Here is a 16,452-nt window from a genome sequence, read left to right on the forward strand (position 1 = left end):
TTTTACTTCCTTCACGCTGAAAAGGGGTGAAGGCAATAAGAACCCACCCTTGTTCATTTCAGTAGCGCGAACACTGGAGAGTTACACAAGGAAGAAAACATTTATTTTACTTTCGCAGAACAAGAGTCCTAGATAGTTGCTACCATGGTGGCTTAATTTAGACAAAAATAACCAGGGGGCATCCACAGGATTCACTGTACAGCATCGATGTATCACCATGGCAGAATTAACAGTGACTCAGTCATTTAACCACCATTTTCCAGAAAGAATTCATCTAATCACATAAATACTGAAATAAGTGAAATACAAAACACTATAGACATTTTGCACGATGTACTTTTAGTTCTCTGCAGTTTTGTTTGGTATAAAGCACATATAATTTGGTTCTGATATAGACAATTATTGATATAATTTTCAAGTTTTTCAGTGTGGGAAAGTCACTCACTGTGGCCCTCTGCAACGTGGTGCCCACAACACCGCCCTGGGCGGGTGCAGACGCTACTCACACATCTGCAGTCTAGAAATAACACATCAGCTGAATGCCAGTTTTCCTCTGATGAAAACTGGAAAAAAAAAACCCAAAAAACACCAAAGACTTTGCCAATTAGAACAGTTTCCAACTCAGTTTGGACATCTAGGCATGGACCCAGTGGCCATCAAACTCAGAATCTCAGCCCTCAGGAGGAGAGGAGGAGATACTACAGAGACAGCAAACTGGAAGGTTTTACACCCTGAGCTGCAGGGTGAGTACGCCAAGCGATGGTCAGCACAACCTCATGACTCTGCTCTCGGCCCCTCAGCCAGGATAGAGAAATAGGCAAACTCTTCAGGGGAGCTGGGACGTTCTTATTTATAAACTAAGAAAACAAAGAGGTCCCAACCAGGGCATGTACGTGTTTTGGAGAACAGAGCCCTTAGCACAATGTTGGTCAAAGGCAAAAAGAGAGGAGAGTTTCTACCTGTAATAACATCTTTGTTTAATTTTTCCAACCCAGGGGAACAATGAAAATACTTTCAGGCATCAGGAAGCACACCCCCTGGACAGATGTAAAAAGACATGTTGCATTTCTTTGAGCCCCTCTGGCCCGTCTATAAATGACCGTCCATGGGACAGTCAGCGCCGCACAGGAGGGAAAGCCCACCAGTTTGGGGAAAGTATTTCAAGGGCTGGCGACGAGCACGGCTCCATGTGGATGACATTCCTCGTGCAGCAATTTTTTACTGTTTGATTCACAAATTAAAGACACATTTTGGATTGTGCAAGAGTATTCTCAGCTTTCCAAGGCATATGATTTTAATGCTGATATGCAGGAAATTATGACTATCAGAATTCTTTTTTAAAAAAGCCTTTTTTATGCCACTCAGTAGTGGAAATTTCCTTGAAAGCCAGAAAAGTGTGGATACTACATCTCTACGTGTCAATGTAAGTAAGCAGATGACCAGATTCAGAAGCCTGGTTCAAGAGTTTGTTTACAAAGGCACGGACGACAACCAAAGACGTAGGAGGAAGGGACCCAATGTAACACACAACACCCGGTGTCAACACTGGTACGAGCACACCTGCGATGGTTCAGTGAAAAGAACATACTAAAAAACTACTAAACAAAGTTAATTAAAAAACACATCTGTACGGTTATTAAACAAATGCCATTGCCAGGCTGCGGAAACGCCCCACACGTGGACGACTCAGGGGTGGGGACGCAGACAGAATGCGGCTGCAGCACAGGTTTTGTGGTCTCCCACCCGGGATGAGGAGAAGTCTCAAAAGCAGCTTTGCTAGAAACGGCCTCATTTACTAATAATTTAGGAAAATCTTTCTTGGCCCTAATATCTAGAAAATCAAAACAGGATGAGAGTGGAAGGAGGGGCACGTCCACAGGAAGCAGGGACCCAGGTCCCTAACAACACTCGGACACAGGCGGCTGGCACCTGATAACACTCAGATGACAGTCTGCCGTGGGCAACCACAGATGCGCCCCTTCTGTTCACGTCTCCCCATCAGCCGTGGGCACAGCGGCCACAGTCTGAGGGCAGAGGCAGCAGCCCCAGGGAAACGGTGCTTTCTCTCTGGTCCTCACAGATCAATGCACCAGCCGGCCACCCCAGCTACCGCCAAAGAATCCTCTTTAGTTTTGTTTTGGGAGGAAGCAGAAAAAGAGGAAAGGGATAAAACCTGGGAAAGTCACACGAGCAACCCCTGCACAGTGAAGGTGCGTGTGACCCGCCGTCCTCTGGAGCAGGAGGTCAGCTTAGTAAAAAGGTTGTTTGTAGTTTAAAAGGCCTCATTTTAATCCATCATCATTACAAGATTTTTAAAGTTAGCGGAACTTAATGAGATATAGTTATTGCTCTTTGTTTCCAAAAGATCTGCTCTCCAGGAGGGGCTCTTTTATATTTTCCAGCTGAGAAGCCAACTGGAAAACCAGAGAAGCAATCAGGGAGCCCAGGCCCCGAAAAGCTGGGAATGCTGCCTGAGACTCAGGGAACGATTTGTGCCTTCGGGTGGCTCTGTCCGCAGGCTGGCTGGAGATGGCCAGGTGGCCAGCCTGCAGCCCCGAGTAGGGCTGCACCTGACAAGCCCCAGAGCTCTAGGCTGGTGGGAGGGAGGGGGCTGCGTCCCGATCAGAAATCCCAACGGGCTGTGAGGCAAGAGGTGAAGCGAGGGGTGGCGCCTCAGCCCACCACAGGCCTCAAACACCTGGCTGTCTGTCCGTCTGTCTGCTCTGGAGGCGGCGGGCCGGGCCAGGCCGTGGGTCCGACTGTGGTTTACCTGGCATACACGATGCGTTCCATAAGCCACCTATGCCTGTGTTTCCTTTTAAAAACCTACACTGTCATTTTAAACGCAGCATAACAAAAACAGTAAATATTCCACACTCGTCCTGCTCATCATTCACGAGGGAAAATCCTAAAAGCCTCGTTGATGAGACAAGGCAAGGCTCCTGACTAGTTGAGTGGGGACGGGTGCTCCCCAGGGGCGCTCCGAACAGCCTGCCTCTCACCCGGGGGAGCAGAAGGGACAGAAGCCCCCTCCCTGAGCCAAACACCGCGGGGGGCTGCCCGCAGCCTCGGGCTGGAAACCACGTCTGGGCCTCTGGGGAGCCCCGGCTGCAGGTGAGGGCTGGACCTTCAGGTGAGGAGCTCGGCGCAGCAGGCATGGAAAGGGGTGGGGCCGCCTTCACTCGCGAGTGACCTTCCCTAAGTGGTGCTGATGCGGGCAGCTCCGCCTCGGGCAGGAGGGCGGGAGGCCGGGGCCGGACACTCCATCCTCAGGAGCAGGGAACGCCGGTCTCTGCACCCCAGCTGTCCCCTCTCTGCTCAGTGTCCCGATGCCGTGGCCTCCGTGTCTGGGCAGTGGGGCAGCCTATCCGAGCCCAGCGGACAGACTCCCTGATGGCCAAGGAGCCGGACATACCTCGGGTGGCCGCCGACGGCTGGCGTGGGGAAGCGGGTTCTCTCCGCCGGCTACAAGTGGGGAGGGCAGCCGCTGGCACCTGGCTGCAGCCCTGGCTTCACAGCTGTCCCCAGTGGTCGTCACCCACAGAGGAATTGGGGCCTGGCCTGGCTGCAGGGGGTGCGCAGAGGCCGCCAGGAGGAGGTTGTCACGTGGCTCGGCAACGGCTCAGTGGCAGCTGTGGTCTGCGCCCCAGGGGCTGACATCTGGGACCCCGATTCGAGCTCCCCCAGCTCTGACCGAACGTCCCAGGAAAGAGCGGGACAGGCTGCCCACCCGCACCTCCCACATCCGGACTGTGACCCGTGGAGCCAGAGGCCCCACGCCCTGCCGTCCAGGGAGCGGGAGAGGCGAAGGGGGGTCCCCCACTGGCAAGGAGCGGCGTGGTGCGCGGTGCCCCTGAGGCTCCGGGGCTCAGTGGTGTGGCCGCGGGTCCAGGGGGAGCAGCGGCTCAGGGCTGCTGTCCGGGGACCGGCTGGTGGCCGCAGCCAGGCTCTGCATGGCCTCCCCGCTGCTGCTGCTTGGCCTTGTTGTAGAGCAGGACCTCCGGCCGTCACCAGCACGGTGCCCACGGCTGACAGGCTGGTGACCCTGTTGCCGAAAACGATGACGCTGAGCCAGATGGACAGGGCATGCTTTGACGGTGCTGGCGACACTGCGGGAGAGGACAGCGGGGACGTCGGCGGGGGCCGAAGGCGTCTCCGCTAACCCCACTCTTTCGTGCTGGGGTCCTTCCTACTAGGAAAAAAGGTCACCGAGAAGAGTAGCGACACTTCCAACAAAAAGCCGAGTCCCATCTTCACACTCAGCATTTTGCCGTATTTTGCTTCGTCCTTTTTTCGACGGAAATATTTCTGAGTACTTTATAGACATCATGACGTCTGATCCCTCACACCTGCAGCGTGCTCTCCACGGAATGAGGAAGGTTCCTCTGAGAGCGCCTGAGAGAACCGATCATTAGGGAGAGTATCTGGGAAGTGACACAGCCCTGCTCAGCCACTGCTGGGACCTCATGAAGATAAAGTGAACACGACAGGGCTTGTCTCCTGGGCTGCCATTGAGGACAATTTAAACTTAATTTTTGTACTTTTCTACCTGAAGCTATTTTCTTTAAAAAGAACTGGTTTGGGGACCGTCCTCGTGGTCCAGTGGTTAAGACTCTGCACTTCCGATGTAGGGGGCCCAGGTTTGATCCCTGGTCGGGGAACTAGATCCCATATCCCGTACAGCAGACAAAGAAAATTTTTTTAATAAAATAAAAAGAACTGGTCTTCTGTTTTCTGCCTTTTTTTGAACCGTCAACTAACAATCACTGAAAAACAAAGTTTCAGGGGTATGTGGATATAATTCCTGGCCCTAAATGGAAACAGGACCGTATGACAGACTGTGACAGCGAGAGCTTCAGGAGACCTCAGCAATCAGCAGGCAGCTCCCCTCCAGGACTCGGGGCAGAGGGTGCGTGCACCCCGGGAGGCCCAAGGGCAGCAACGCACCTGCTGCCATCACTCCTGGGTACAATTCCGCTCTCCAGTGACAGTTCTGAAGTTAAAGGATAAAGGCCCGTTGCCTTCTACGACAACTTGACGGGCAGACCCGCTGACATCACTGCATGGATTTCCAGGCCTGCTGGCAACCTCAGCCGACTCTATTTGTTACTGAAAATGCTCCGGTGTCAAATCACGCTTTCGCTTTCGCTAAGTCCGCCCAAGTTACAGAGAAGAAGCCTGTGAGACCTGAGCTCAGTGCTAAGTTACCAGCAGCGAGCCGACGGCCACGTGTGGCTGCTCAAGTGTGAAACTGATTAAAGTTAGAGACATGTCAGACGTTGGTTCCTCGTGGCACTTGGCACGCCCCAGGCGCTCAGCAGCACACGTGGCCTGTGGCTCCCACCCTGGGCGGCCCAGAAGCGGGACAATCCGTCATCCCGGGAGATTCCGCGGACACTGCTGTTTCGGGCAGAAGTACGCTTACACCACTCCAAGGATTTCTGCTTCTGCACAGAATCCCAGTGGGGATTCCCCTAAAGACCTGTTCCACAGACTTTCCTGTTCACGTTTCAAACGGCACCGATACAGAACGGCCTAGTAATTACGACCTGAGACCACAGCGATCGCTACACTTGTGATTCCACAACCACGAACACCTCTTATAAAACGTCTAGATGGCAAGCGTTCCCCTCTGCACGTGGCCTGGAGGCACGTCACCTCTTGGGAGGTGCGGTCCTTACCTGAAGGTCACGGGGGAGATCCTCCCCATGAGGGCGTAGGCCGTGACGCTCTGCAGGTGGAAGAGGACGCCGTCCGCCAGCAGCAGAAGCAGCACGTCCTGGCTGTAGCGGAAGCTCCTCGCATTCCTCCCGATCACCGGCAAGTCCTGCGCCAGAGCCAGAGGGACGCCCACGGTGCTGACACCCAGACCCCAGCCCAGGGGCCAGCGCAACGCTGGAGCCCGGCCGTAGGACAGGACAGCCCAGTTCTACTTGTGTTAAGAAGAGAGGTGTGCGTAGACGCGCACCTTGTGCTTCTGTAGGACAGACGGGATCCCACGACACGCGTGAGCACAGGAGCGTGTTTGTGCCTACGCAGACACGTCTGGGAAGCAGCTCCACCAGGAGCGGGCCTGGGAGGGGCTGGGGGACATACTGCTCTCTGTTTCATAAGCTTCTGCCCAGGGACTTGTTCAACAGTGGTCACAATGTTTTTAAATAACAGTAGTAATAAAAAACAAGTGCAGGGGGACTTCCCTGGTGGCGCAATGGTTAAGAATCCGACTGCCAATGCAGGGGACACGGGTTCGAGCCCTGGTCCGGGAAGATCCCACATGCCGCAGAGCAACTAAGTCCGTGTGCCACAACTACTGAGCCTGTGCTCTAGAGCCCGCGAGCCACAACTACTGAGCCCACGTGCCACAACTACTGAGCCCACGTTGCCGCAACTACTGAAGCCCACGCGCCTAGAGCCCGTGTTCCGCAACAAGAGAAGCCACCGCAATGAGAAGCCCACGCACCACAATGAAGAGTAGCCCCTGCTCGCCACAACTAGAGAAAGCCCACGTGCAGCAACGAAGACCCAACACAGCCAAAAATAAATAAACAAATAAATTTTAAAAAAAAACAAGTGCAGGAATTCCCCGGCGGTCCAGTGGTTAAAACTCAGCGCTTTCACTGCCGTGGCCCGGGTTCAATCCCTGGTCGGGGAACTAACATCCCACAAGCCCTGAGGTGCGGCCAAAAAACAACAAAAAAGTGCACCTAAAAACGCTCACGGCAAAGTTTCCGGGAACCGCTGGCTGAGGTTTGGCCCCCGTGGGCGCCGGACCCACACAGGACCCGCACGGGTTTGCTTCGCTTGGTCCCCCCCAGCCCGCTGGGCGCGTGGCGGCCTCTGTGTATTCAGCACGCCCGGCGCCCGGGGCTCGCCCTGGCCTGGGAAGGCGCCAGCGCTGGACTCACCATGAAGAAGATCCAGGCCGGGACGAGCATGGCCACGGCCGCTGCACTGGTGTAGAACTGCAGCTCCGCGGCCCTGTGGGGACAGGCGCCTGATCCTCTCCCCGCCCCGCCCCTGCCCTCGCCCTCCGCGGAACCAGGGTGCCCCAGTTTATTCATCTCCTCCCAGATGATACAGACGGCCGGGCCTGACAGGCGACCCACCGGCCACGGGACGGTGGCAGGCAGCCTCAAATGAGCCGGCCAAGGGGCAGTTGGAAACAGGTGGGGTTTTCTCCCAAGTTTCAACAAGGTTCTTTTGAGGGCACCATGAAATGGGAGGGGTCAGGGCACAGGGTGGTCTGGTCTCCATGGAGCAGTGACACTTACGAGAACCTATATTTGTCCCCGCTGAGGAGCTTTTTGGAGAAAACGTTCTGCAAACTAGAATAAAGAAAAGAAGAGGTTACGAGAGATCAGATGGCACCTCACACGGCCGAAGTGCCATGTCCTCCAGAAACAGGGACACACGGTAGCTCCTTGGGGATGGTCCTGGCGTCTGCTGTGAGCCGGGCTGAGCTGCCCCTTTCACAGATGGGTAACCTGAGGTCTCAGAGGCTGAGGACGTGCCTGAGGTTACCCAGCTCTGCTCGGCAGTGGCCACGGAACAGACAGTGTGAGCACAGGAAGACCCTGGGAAAAAAAACAGAGACAAAACTGCTGGCCGGGAAGGCCCGCCGTGGCCAATGGGAAGACCAGACAGCGTCCAGCTTCCCTGGAGCCAGAGGGCTCAGCATTCTGAAGACGACGCTGCTCCCTGGACGCTGGGTGCACAGCAGCTCTGGCCAAGGGGACTTAAACCAGAGCAACGAGCCTGCTGCACAGGTTTACAGGCCCTGTCCCCCTCCTGGGGGTGTACGCTGCAGGCCCGTCAGAAACCTAGAGGGAAACCCGTGTGAAGATGTTTCCTGCAGATCTAAGTCACGAGGTCTGGAGCGTCTGCAGGTGAGCGAGGAGGCTTCTGGAGACCATCCTGTGCTCGGAGTTAACAGGCGATATGCAAACTATGACGTGAGCTGGACTGTGTTTCTGGGAAAGGCTGAAGGAAACACAGCAAAGTGTGAGAAATGAAATGAAAGGTGATTTTTCATTTTTCAGCTGTATTATTCAAATTCAAACCCTCCAGATGGGCCTGTTTTTCTTTGGAAGTAATGGCAACAAGAAACCCTTGGATACCGTGTTGCTGCTGTTTCCTCTCTTTTCTCAGAAGTGGTGACGCTGAGAGAGCAGGCTGTGCAGAGGTGTCAGCAAGACGGCTCAGCCGCCACTGGGGCGTGACATCTATCCCCTGTCCCGCGGGACACGGAACCCCATGCGGCACGGGACGTGCCCCCCGGACTCACCAGTCCATGATGTTGGTGGACAAGGCGGCCGAAAACCCCAGGAAGTTGAAGCTCATCTCGGTGGCCGTGCACAGCGCCAGGCCGCCCATGACAGGGATGAGCGAGAGGTTGACCAGCAGCCCTGCGGAGCGACAGAACACAGGGGCCGGGCTGCAGCGCCCCGCAGCGGGCCGGGCTACCCCCCACCCCGCCCCAGGAGGGCTCTGCACGCTCACTTTGTTTGATGCTTCTCGCTGGACGGAAAATACAGCACATGCCTCCTTTCACCCGCTCCAGAGCCAGGTGCCAGGGGCACGACGGCCAGCGCCACCAGCTCCAAGCCCTTCTCCCTGCACCCCACCCCCCGACCCCGAACCCTCATCTGCAAAACGAGTCGGGTGAAGGGTGGTCTCCAGGGAAGGCTGGGAGAGGAGGGAGGCCCCAGACCCTCAGGGTGTCCAGTGCTCCTGCCTTCGTTCTGAAATCTAAGCAACAGCCTTGACGTGAAGGTAAGGCTAAGACCATTCGGTGCAACAGAAAATCACGTCACTCTGCACACAGGGCATCCAGCCTCATGTGGTACCGCTGCTTTGATTTCAGACACAGCATTTCATTTATCTTGAAATTCAAAGCAGACGAGGGGACTAGCCTCTCGTGTTCAGCAAAAAGGAGCAGAGGTGCAGCCCTCAGATGACCGTAGTCTCCGCCCCCGCCGAGGACAGCGCTGTCCACACAGCAAACCCACAGGCCCACATGGCCTGAGGCTGAGAGCATCACCACGGAAGGAGGCCTCTGCTGGATGGCGGCTCTCACGCAGGGGCCATGGCTGGGAGGCCGTCCAGGGGGCAGGCGCCTTCGTGGACTCGGGGCTCTGCCGGGGCTGCCCCACAGGGCGTCACTCCTCTGGGGACCCCAAACCTTGGGGTCCCTCAAGTCCTGGCACCTTCATCATTCTCCAACGCCTCCCCAACAGACTTTTTTTTGCTAAATTTTATCAAGATTTCCTAACTGTTCTCAGCAAGACAGCTGGTTTTCTACACACGTACCCACCGCAGCTGGAGCCCAAAGTGTGATGCTTTTAAGGCCCTTGAGATAAATCCTTTCTGCGTGGTGAAGCTTGACGTGCAGTCAGGCTGCTTCCTGCCGAGTACGATTTTAGGAATCGCTTTTACACTTTGATCTGATGCTGTTTTACCATCACCTAAGCGTTTGTGCGGCTCCAAGGGCACGTCTGCGAGAAGCCCGGCTGCGCCCCGTCTGTCCCCATCCTCCTCTCTCCCTGAGGCAGGTGCCGCCTTGTTTTACCTTTTTGTCATTTTACCAGTTGAAGCAAACACGTGTCTCCCTCTGTGAGCGCCCCCCACCCCCGGGGTCAGACACGACGTGTCATGTCCACGAGTCTGCACTCTGCTTGTCTTCACGGAACCACACTCTCTAAATGGTTGGCGGGAAAGTCAGGGACGTGTGTGCAGCTGGCAGCGCGTGCCCGCAGCCCAGGTTAGAAATTTGTAACAAGTCCCCTCTGCTGAGCTTTGGGGAGCCACAGTGGAGGGCAGGAGGGGGTGCAGAGGAGGGGTCGGGGCGCCTGGCAGATTCCTGGGACAGAAATGGCACCGAGGTTACCTGCCTGTCACTCCTTCACCCAGCTCCTACCATCCCGGGCCTCTGAGGCTAAGAAACGACCAGGAGGGGAGTGGAGGGAGCTGAGCTCCAGGGTGACGTGGGTGGGAGCGGCCCCCGGAGGAGCTGGCACGCCCAGGCGTTGGAGGCTGCTCACCGGTGTGCTCCCCCAGGACGGTCCGGGACAGGATCACAGTGAAGATGGGGGCCGAGCTCTTCACCGTCTCAGCAAAGGACACCGCCACGTTTTTCAGGCTGACCAGACCCAAAACCACTGTTGCAAACCTAAGACAGTCAACAGCGTCACCGGGATGATTTGGTGCATCCGCAGCCACGGGGCAGACCTGGTAGGAGCCCAGGGGGTGCACACGTCTGCCCCGCCCCCGCCCGGCCCCCTCCCTCCCAGGATCACCTGATGGTAACAGTCAGCCGGGGGGAAGTGTTTTACATGTAAAAAACTCAGTCCCTCAACCAGAAACGTTAGCTGCTTACCTCATGAGACCCACGAACAACATGGTCATGATGAAGTTGGGAGGGTAAGAAAGCCGGGTTTTGTGCTGATACAAACAGCAGGGAACAAATATTTTAACACAGCCAATGAGCGTGGTTGACAGCATCTGCACGGCCCCTGGAGGAGGAGACGGGGGGCGGCAGCTGAGCAGAGGGGCTCCACCCCGCCGGGAGCTCCATCCCGCCGCCAGCACCCGGTGGGGTACCTAGCATGCTGGGCTCCCCTTCTAGCAGGGACAGGATGTACTTGTTGAGAAACAGGGTGCAGAAGCTGAAGAAGAACCAGAGTGTGAGGTAGATGAGGGCGCGGGCACCCCACATGCCCAGGTCCGCCTCGATGACGGTCGTCTCGGTGACGGTGACGGTGAGCACCTGCTCGTCGGGGCCACCTTCGCTCTGGCCAAATGCGATCTTCTCACTCCGGTGGCCAAACACGGGGCCCCAGGCCAGGAGCGGTCGTCCCCCCGGCTTCTCACCGGGGCCCGGAGCCAGCTCTTCCAGGGCCGCGGGCTTAGCGGATGCCGACATCTCAGGGGCGGCGGGCAGCGCAGGGCAGGGACACGGGGATGGAGGCAGCGGCCATGCAGGTGGCACTGGGCGGGGCGCGGGCTGGAGTGGGAAGGAAAGGACGGCGTTGCGTGAGCGGCTAAGGTCCTGCAGAGTTTAATCACCCACTTAGAGTAATTTCAAGACGCAAACTCGGGGTCCTGGCCTTGTTTCCAGCCCCAAAGGAGCGGGCGCCCCGACAGCTCGGACTTGTCTTCCAATAAGTTTCAGAGACCAAAGCCTTTACCGGCCTCCGTTCCCTCCCCACACACCTGACCCTCCAGTCTATCCCGCCCGAATTCCTTCTACAGTACCTGACAACCCCTGCCTCTTCCAGTCCCGCCCCACCCCCAGGGCACCCCGCACCCCCCAAGCACCGGCCCAGCCTCAAGCTCGTCCTCCAGGCTGCCCTCCCTCCAGGCTGCCCTCCCGCAGCTCGGCTGAGGCCTGGGCTCTCCGCCCCCACCCCAGAAGCTGTCACAAGTGCTCTGCACCTTCCCACCCACCCTGGGACCAACCAGAGCCGCTGAGGAAGGGGCCCCCTCGCCCGGAGCTCTTCCCACCAGGCTGGCTCTCCCACGCCCTCACCCAACTTCTTAATATTTCATCCAGTGTTCTGAGTTGTCCTTTGTGGGAGGGTTGACCTGCCCCGTCAGAGACTCTGAGTTTCTGTCCCTCCATCAGGTTTTGAGTTCCAACCCCTGCGTTCTTCGCGTTCTATTTGTTACCGTTTCAAACTGGCCTGTTTCTCTCAACTTTCGATTCCTTTTTTGCATCCTCTCTTTCACGGTCCAACAGTTCATCACCCAAGCCCTGACAGTATGACCCTCAGCCTCTCAGCGGGTCAGCGGCCCGCTGGCTCGAGGGGGCTGTTCGCATGCACAGATCCTGGGCCGGGAGACCTCTTCCTGGGCTTGAGGGCGGGCAGGCCTTGGAGCGGGCATGGGCACTGCCTCTGCAGGTGCCCAGGAGAGGGTGATCCTCCCTCAACAGACCCACACCTGCTTGGCGCTCAGGCCTGTGGCCACGACTTCTCAAGAGAGACCCCTCACTCCCTAAGGTCACAGGCAAAGTCCGACCCGGTCTCTCAAGAGAGACCCCTCACTCCCTCAGATCACAGGCGAAGTCCGACCCGGTCTCTCCCGTTTGCTGGTGGGTGAGTGCTTCAAGTTCCGGCCCTTCTTTTTTTTAATTTATTTTTTTGGCCACGCCACGCAGCTTGTGGGATCTTAGTTCCCCGACCAGGGATTGAATGCGTGCCCTTGGTGGTGAAAGCGCTGAGTCCTAACCCCTGGACTGCCAGGGAAATCCCAGTTCTGGCTTTAAGCAGCATCCCAGTGACGACCACCTGCCCAGCTCAGGAGCCCTGGCCACTCCTCCTCAGTGACACCAAACCGCAGTTCCCAGCCCCCTGCCCCCACCTCTAGGCAGCCAAGCTGGCTGCCTATGTCCTCGTCCCTCCGATGCTGACATTCGGGGGGCGCCCGTCGTGCTTTAACCTAACTTCCAGGCATGCGTGACCCAGACGGACTTGTGACTCCCTGACCCCACCTGAAGCCAGGCTCCTGGCTGAGCAGCCCCCCAGCTCCCCGTGTCCACCCAGTGCTCTCGGTCACCCCACAAGCTCAGCAGCACCAGGTCCCGGTGGGCACCCAGGCCTGACATGCACCCCGACCCTCGGGACACCAGGGCAGCTCCCCAAACGCACCCCAGACCACGACGAATGCACGTGGTCCTCCCGTGGGCCCCCACTGCCCCCGCGATACACACGAGCCCTTCGAGCTCTCTGGGCGCTGACGGGGCCAGATCTCTGCTAACGCCCCGTCCTCCTTCCTCTTCCCAGCCCGGTCCCGCCGTCCTCTCTGGGCCACACCCTGCTGGGAGCTGCACCTCCGTGGGCTGGACCGGCTGTGGCCTAGCGGGGGTATGGGGAGCCCGTGCTGCCCCCGAGCTGGGAACAGGGGCCCAGCTGCGGGTGGACGGAAAACACAGGAACAAAGCCCGTGTGTGGCTCGGGATCCCCGAGAGCAGAGAGATGGCGCCCCACCCCCGGGCCCCTGGCTGACCCCGTCTGGATGCCCAGACCTGCAGCCGGGCCCCCCCAGGGCACAGCTCCCACTGGCCGCGGGGGCTCTGCCTCTCAAGGGAGCCCCCGTCAGGCCCACCGACGGTGCCAAGCCCCTCTCTTCAGAGCCCCTGACCCGGTGTTTGTCACACAAGCCCCGACGCCACCGCTGAGGCTCCAAAAGCAAACCTGTTTGTGAGGTGATGCTCCAGAAGCCCCGGGGGAGGGTCCCATCGCCTTTTCTCTCTCTCGTCACAAAACAAGGCTGGAGGCAAGGTGCAGGCGCTTCCCCCGACTCTCTCCACTCGGTTTCCGTCTGGGAAACTCACAGCTTCCCAGGCAGCACCGCCAGCCGGGCCTCCGCCTCCTTCTCTGCAGCTCAAGGAGCTCTGGCCCGACGCCAGAGCTCCGCCGCTGAGCCCCGAGGCCCTGGGGCGCCCACTCTCCTTCCTCAACAAGAAGCTGCTCTGAAACAAAGACGGGTCCGTGCAGTTCCACAGCTGCCGCTCACCTGGTGACGGTGTGGTATTTCACTGGATGAACAAGCCACAAGGGACTCATCCCCACTGCTGACCACACCGGGCACCGGACCGTCCGCCACGTCCGTCCTGTGCAGGTCGTTCCTTGTGTTTCTGCTGGGTCTGCGCCCACGGGGCACCCACGACCCCCCGAGGTCATCGTGCTGGGCTGTACCCTTACCCGCCCTGGAGGTTCTGCCCCATCTGCCCCGAGGGTGGAGGGTGTTGGCGGCCTCTGAAGAAGCAGAATGCATCACACACACACCCCCGCCCACCCAGCACACGAAGCTCCAGTGCCTCCCGACTGTCCCAGGCTGAAAGCAAGTGGCAGCACAGATGCAAACAGATTCAGACCAAAACGGTGGGGATGGGACCTTTCAGGAGTCACCGCAAGTGACAGGGAACGTAAGAAAGAGTCAGCAGAGCCCGTGGTCGGGATGGCACGGGGACAGAGCGTCCGTCAGATGGGGTCAACGCGGCACTTTTTTGCCAGCAGCAAAACAAAAGCCAAACAGAACTTACGCGCCTGTCAACAGGGATGCAGATGGCAGCGGGTGGGGATGGACGCCCCCAGCGGGCAGAGGGAAGCCGCACACGGGCGATGGGCAAACCTTACAGCCATCGGAAGTGCTGAGGCCGAGTCGCGGAAGGAGACACACGACACAGCGCCACCAGTGCACTTAAGTGTGTCCAGACACAACATGTCATTAGAAATAAAAGCACAAAAAGTGCTGTTAAGAGCAAAGAACTGGGAACTCAAGCTGGGGGGTGGGGGTGGGTCTGGGTTGGGCCGCGAGGACGGGGGACGCAAGCGGGCAAGCATGGCGGGCGTCGCGCTGTTTTCTAGGCCGTTCCGAAAGCTGAGGATTTATACATGAAGAAGAGCCAGGCAGCACCTGGGGAGACAGATGCCTTTTCAGACCAGAGCCTCCCGGACCATCTGCCCTTGGTGACCTGGTCTCAGGTGGCGCCAGGAGCTTTCTGTGTCCTCCCGCAGGTTCCGGACTGGAAGGCAGCAGGCGCTCCATCACAGACCAGCACTGTTGTCCACTGCATCCAGAGCAGGGCCCAGGGAGCCCAGGACGGATGCTCAGGCTCCCTCCAGTGCGTGACCTCTTCCTGACCATCGACAGCCCACAAGCAGCCCACCCAGCCTGGTGACCGAGGACGCGACAGCCAAGGGACAGGCAGACCCCCCCCACCCCCGCTTTCGCGTGCAGCAGGAGGGGTCGGCAACCTCCGTGTGTGTAGTTTCCGGAAGGAGTCCAAATGCCTCTGGAGTCAGAACAAGGGCTTTGAATGTCTTAAAAAGTGAAATCACAGGAGTTCCCTGGCGGTCCACTGGTTGGGACTCTGCGCTCTCACCGCAGTGGCCCGGGGTGCGGGAACTAAGATCCCCGCAAGCCTCGTGGCCCAGCCCCCAAACAAACAAACAAACAAATGAAATCAACTTGGGAACGGACGGTCCTGTGTTGCTCCCTCTCAACAAGACTCCCCAGGTCACACCAGGGTTCCTAGTTGTTTGCTTGTTTTTGCTTCCTCAGGCGATGGGGCTCTGAGGCCTGGAGGGCTCCTCCAGCGGCTCCGGGGGTGGGGCCGGGGGGCTGGAATAAGGAGGGGCCACTCCAGAGAAGCCGCGGAGACCAGGCAGTGAACGAGGCCCCTGGGCTGTGATGGAGGCTGAGGTGGCAGGGAAAGCAGAGACCAGGGCAGGTGGCCCTCCAGGCCGGACGCCAGAAGACCCTTCTCTGGGGAATTCAACAGGCACGGGACAGACCTTGAGGACAGAAATCAGGGCCCCAAGGAGAGGCTTTGACGGAGAAAGCAGCTGAGCAGCCCCGAGCTTCTGGTCACCCTTCAGTGCCCTGGGAGCTGAGCCAAGGCAGGAGACGGGGCAGGGGGAGCCGAGTGCCCACCGGCAAGCAGGACGTGCTGCTTTGAGAGTCACCAGAACAGGGTCCCTGGGGATCAAGACCAGGGTGGCAGAAGTGGCAATCTCACCAGGGGCCCCGGGCTCCCAAGAAGATCCGACTCAGGACAGGACTTGACGTGGAGGCTCCGAAGGCCCCCAGAAGCACACGGGGAACTCGAGGTGGCGGGCATCAAGGATGCAGCCACCAAGGTGACCTGGGGTCCTGCTTCTGGACACAGCCCACAAGGGCCAAATTGGCCCCATCCACGGCCCAGCCACCAGAAGGAGAGGCAAGGCGCCCTGGAGAAAAGCTTCCACGACTCAGCCTGAGGACAGGTGAGGATCAAAGATCAGAGACCACCTGGCCCGCAGGCTGCCAGTGGGGGAGGAGCAGCCTCCTGGCTGCTCCAGGAGGGACAGATGGACAGGATGCAGTCGTGCAGACAAACAGACGAAGAAACTGTCAGGAATAAATCAGCGGGATGAAAACATGGCAAGACTAGAGAGGAAACGTCCCACTGCTGAATGAAACTACTGTGTCCTCCGACTATTTCCCTGCGAGGTATTAACGGGTGACCAGGGTCAATCACAGCTCTACCCCCCGGAGAAACGAGCGGATGCCCCTCCACGGAGCCACCAAAGTGGGAACCACCAGGAACGAGACAGAGACACCATGTCTCCCTGACCTGAGGCGCTGAACCCGGCACCGCTGCAGTTTCCCTGCCACAGGTGCAGATCTGACGGTGAGAAAACGCAGCCGTCGAAAGCCGAGGAGAGGAGGATGGACAGCAGAGGCTGAACACCAGGCCAGGGGCTGCAGACCATTACAGCATCCACAACGCGCAGATCCTGCCAACGCCACGCACCTTTTCAACATTCACACCCTCTGGAACCAAAAATGATCAAATCAATAACATCTCTAAAACCTCTAACGTGCAGTACAGACAGAACTGCCCGAACCAAACCACCACTCGGGTGAACGTCATCCCACTGAAGAGCGAAGGACAGGAAGCCGGCC

At 58.1% G+C, this 16,452-nt stretch overlaps 1 protein-coding gene across 1 annotated transcript; it reads right to left on the minus strand.

Annotated features, from left to right (window-relative positions):
• Window positions 1-81: 81 nt before the first annotated feature.
• LOC116760465 (solute carrier family 35 member E2B-like) lies at window positions 82-13,386 on the minus strand. The gene is given in 12 exon segments (XM_032645344.1): window positions 82-3,961; window positions 3,963-3,998; window positions 4,000-4,092; window positions 4,094-4,109; window positions 5,682-5,827; window positions 6,906-6,978; window positions 7,272-7,325; window positions 8,285-8,405; window positions 10,041-10,168; window positions 10,376-10,511; window positions 10,600-11,002; window positions 13,194-13,386. Coding segments are annotated over 12 exon segments (1,344 nt in total). The 5' UTR covers window positions 13,239-13,386; the 3' UTR covers window positions 82-3,868.
• Between the last annotated feature and the right edge of the window lie 3,066 nt (window positions 13,387-16,452).

This window comes from Phocoena sinus, chromosome 1 (genome assembly GCF_008692025.1).
Source record: "Phocoena sinus isolate mPhoSin1 chromosome 1, mPhoSin1.pri, whole genome shotgun sequence".
In the NCBI taxonomy this organism is placed as follows: domain Eukaryota; kingdom Metazoa; phylum Chordata; class Mammalia; order Artiodactyla; family Phocoenidae; genus Phocoena; species Phocoena sinus.